This window comes from Quercus robur, chromosome 7 (assembly GCF_932294415.1).
Source record: "Quercus robur chromosome 7, dhQueRobu3.1, whole genome shotgun sequence".
NCBI lineage: Eukaryota > Viridiplantae > Streptophyta > Magnoliopsida > Fagales > Fagaceae > Quercus > Quercus robur.
In genome coordinates this window covers 8,202,376-8,205,537 of record NC_065540.1, presented here as the reverse complement: position 1 = coordinate 8,205,537, position 3,162 = coordinate 8,202,376, and the positions used below count along the sequence as shown (strand labels likewise).

At 43.2% G+C, this 3,162-nt stretch overlaps 1 protein-coding gene across 1 annotated transcript; it reads left to right on the top strand.

Moving 5' to 3' along the window:
- Positions 1–3,162, top strand: LOC126690976 (uncharacterized). Its single transcript, XM_050386066.1, has 4 exons — positions 1–645; positions 776–1,006; positions 1,118–1,867; positions 1,987–3,162. The coding sequence occupies exons 1-4, from the start codon at positions 1–3 to the stop codon at positions 3,160–3,162; spliced, it is 2,802 nt and encodes a 933-aa protein (XP_050242023.1).

The following is a 3,162-nucleotide window of genomic DNA, read 5'->3' as shown; positions in this document are numbered from 1 at the left end:
ATGCCCGTTGGTGATCCTTCATCCAGCAAAAACTTGCCGCGTAGGCTTGCAAATCCTAAGTATGGGGCTGGGTCCAAGAATGGGACGAAAGCGTGGGCTTCAAATTCTACTAATGTTTTGAATTTTAAGAATAGGCCCACTTCGAGTTCAAGCCCAAGTTCGGCCAAACTTTCTGTGGATAGTTTTAAGGCAGCAGTGGCTTGTTTAAAGCAAGATAATAGCCCATGCCTGGCTCCCCGTGTTCCCATAGCCCATCCGTCCTCAGTGAAAAGCAAGAAACATTTGGCTAGAAAATTAGCCTCTGTAACTTTACCTATCACAGCTGCCTCTCCATGTGGGGAAAGTTCAGAGAAGAAAATCACCAACCCGCCCTTCACCCAACCTTCTGCTTCTTGTTCTGTTCCCAACATTACCGCCAGCACCACTTTTGAATTCTCGGCGACTACCAATGTCGAGATCGGATCTTTTGTTAATAGAGAAAATGATCGGAATCTGCAAATCCAAGTTATCGGAGAGAAGAGTCACGCCGATGAGCACATGGAGTTCGATGAAGGAGTTCAGATTGCTTCCAGAGCTCAGATAGTGAAGTTGGGAGCCTTGCTGAAGTTCATATGGTGTCCAATGGTGGATGCCTTGCTGAAGATCGTATGGTGTTCGATAAGGGAAATGGGGCCGCTCCTTTTCTCTAAAGTTTTGTTCCGCTGTCTTTTTCCTCCAATCCTCCATAAATTTTATTATTTGGAACAGTAGAGGTGTCTTAAAGCCTTATTTTCAGGATCATATCCGTAATTTAGTCCAAGAGCATAATCCGGCCATTCTTATGGTTATTGAGACGAAGCTAGGGGGTGATAAAGCGAAGCCAATCACTGATAGATTGTCGTTCGACGGTGCCATCCACACAAATACCATTGGACTCTCTGGTGGTCTATGGCTTCTTTGGAATGCTGACTTAGTGGAAGTGGAATTACTTGCAAAGACAGAGCAGGAAATTCACGTTGAAGTTAAGGTACGAGCTTCTAGACTTACTTGGTTATTTTCTGCTATATATGCCAGTCCTAGGAGTGAGGAGAGATGTATATTGTAGGAGAATTTAACTAAAGTTGCAAATTTGCATAAGTTGCCGTGGGTCATAGCTGGCGATTTTAATGAGCCGTTAATTGATGAGGATAAATTCGGAGGTAGAGGTGTTAATATAAATCGATCTCTGGCTTTTAAGGATTGCTTTGATAGATGTAGTATGGTGGATATGGGATTTTCGGGTCCCAGATATACTTGGTCTAATAAGAGAGATATTAGCTATTTAATTCTTGAAAGGATAGATAGATTTTTCATGAACCTAGATTGGTGCGTCATTTACCCGAATGCCAGAGTAACCCACCTTCCTAGGTGTCACTCTGATCATTGCCCTGTTCTCATGGAAGCGTCACCAGTCAGTACAGTCAAGCTCATCAGGCCATTCCGGTTTCAAGAATTTTGGCTTTCTGACATCTCCTTTCCCAACATTGTTTCCAAAGCTTGGAATGGGAATAGAGATTTATCAGAGTCCATTGATTGTTTCTCTAAAGAGGCTTCTGTGTGGAACAGAAACCACTTTGGCAACATCCATCTGAGGAAAAGGAGAATTTTGGCTAGAATTTATGGCACTCAGAAGGTGCTGTCCAATAATCCTAGCTCCTCTCTTATTTGTCTTGAGAAGCAGCTCCTTAGTGAATTGGAAACTATTTTAGACCAAGAACGTGATCTTTGGCTGTTGAAGTCTAGGTTGAACTGGATGATCCAAGGGGATAGGAACACCTCTTTCTACCATGTGTCTACCCTTGCTCGAAGGAAAAGAAATCACATTGCGGCAGTCAAAGATGAAAGGGAGGTATGGCTCATTGAGGATAGGGAGGTTATGGAGCATTTTAGGTTAGGATTCCATACTTTGTACACCACTGCTCAAGAGATGGTCTCTTGGACCCCCCCCCCCCCCCTTGTCTGGAGTAGTGGCATGTTAAGCTGTCAGAGGAGGTCAAGCAGTCGATTGATGTCATGGTTTCCACAGAAGAAATTAAGGAGGCTCTCTGGTTCATGAAACCTTACAAGGCCCCGGGTCCGGATGGGTTACATGCTGGCTTTTACCAAAGGTTTTGGCTTATTGTGGGGGAGTCAGTGAGGAAGGAGGTTGAAAAAGTCTTCACTACTAGGAAAGTTCCCGAGTATCTCAACAACACTCATATTGTTCTCATTCCTAAGATTCAAGGTCCGGAAACTATTGGGAACTACAGACCTATTAGTTTATGCAACTCAGTCTACAAGATAATCACCAAGATTTTAGTTGCTAGAATTAGACCTCATCTAAACAAGCTTGTTTCGCCTTACCAGATTGCTTTCGTCCCAGGAAGGAGAGGTGTTGATAATGTTATCATTGTCCAAGAATTAATTCACACTATTGGGAGAACCAAAGGAAATAGAGGGATCATGGCCATTAAGATCGATTTGGAAAAAGCCTATGATAGAATTGAGTGGAGCTTTAATAGGAAGATGCTCACTCGTTTTAATTTCCCAGAAAACCTCATTAAGCTTATTATGAGTTGTGTTACCACTGTGTCCACTTCCCTTCTCTTGAAAGGTGGCAGTCTTGACCCTTTCCTACCCTCAAGAGGTATTAGGCAAGGTGATCCTCTCTCCCCCTACCTATTCATCCTTTGCATGGAGTTTTTGGGCCATTTAATAGAGGATAAATGTGTTGCCAAGTTATGGACCCCTGTTAAAGCTTCCAGAAGTGGGTCGGCTTTTTCGCACCTTTTCTTTGCTGACGACTTGGTCCTTTTTGCCAGTGCGACTCCTGAAAACTGTGCTGCCATCAATTCTGTCCTTCAAGATTTTTGCAATAAATCTAGGCAAAAAGTCAGTGAAGCTAAATCCCGTGTTTTCTTTTCTCCTAATATCGACCCGGATCAAAGAGATGTTTTATCTAGCATTTTGGGATTCAGTGCTACTACCAACTTGGGCAAGTATTTGGGTTTTCCTATAAATCACCCAGGGAGGCAGAGGCATGATTTTGGGTTCATTTTGGATAGGGTTAAAAAGAAACTTGCTGGTTGGAAGGCCAATCTGCTCTCCATGGCGGGTAGAATGGTTCTTATCCAAGCATCAACTTCAGCCATCCTAGCTATGTAA

Bases quoted from the DNA above. Each gene is read 5' to 3' on its own strand.
- LOC126690976 (XM_050386066.1), top strand. From the start codon at position 1: ATGCCCGTTGGTGATCCTTCATCCAGCAAAAACTTGCCGCGTAGGCTT. The intron at 646-775 runs GTATGGTGTTCG...CCTTATTTTCAG, and splicing joins TGGATGCCTTGCTGAAGATC to GATCATATCCGTAATTTAGT. The intron at 1,007-1,117 runs GTACGAGCTTCT...AATTTGCATAAG, and splicing joins AAATTCACGTTGAAGTTAAG to TTGCCGTGGGTCATAGCTGG.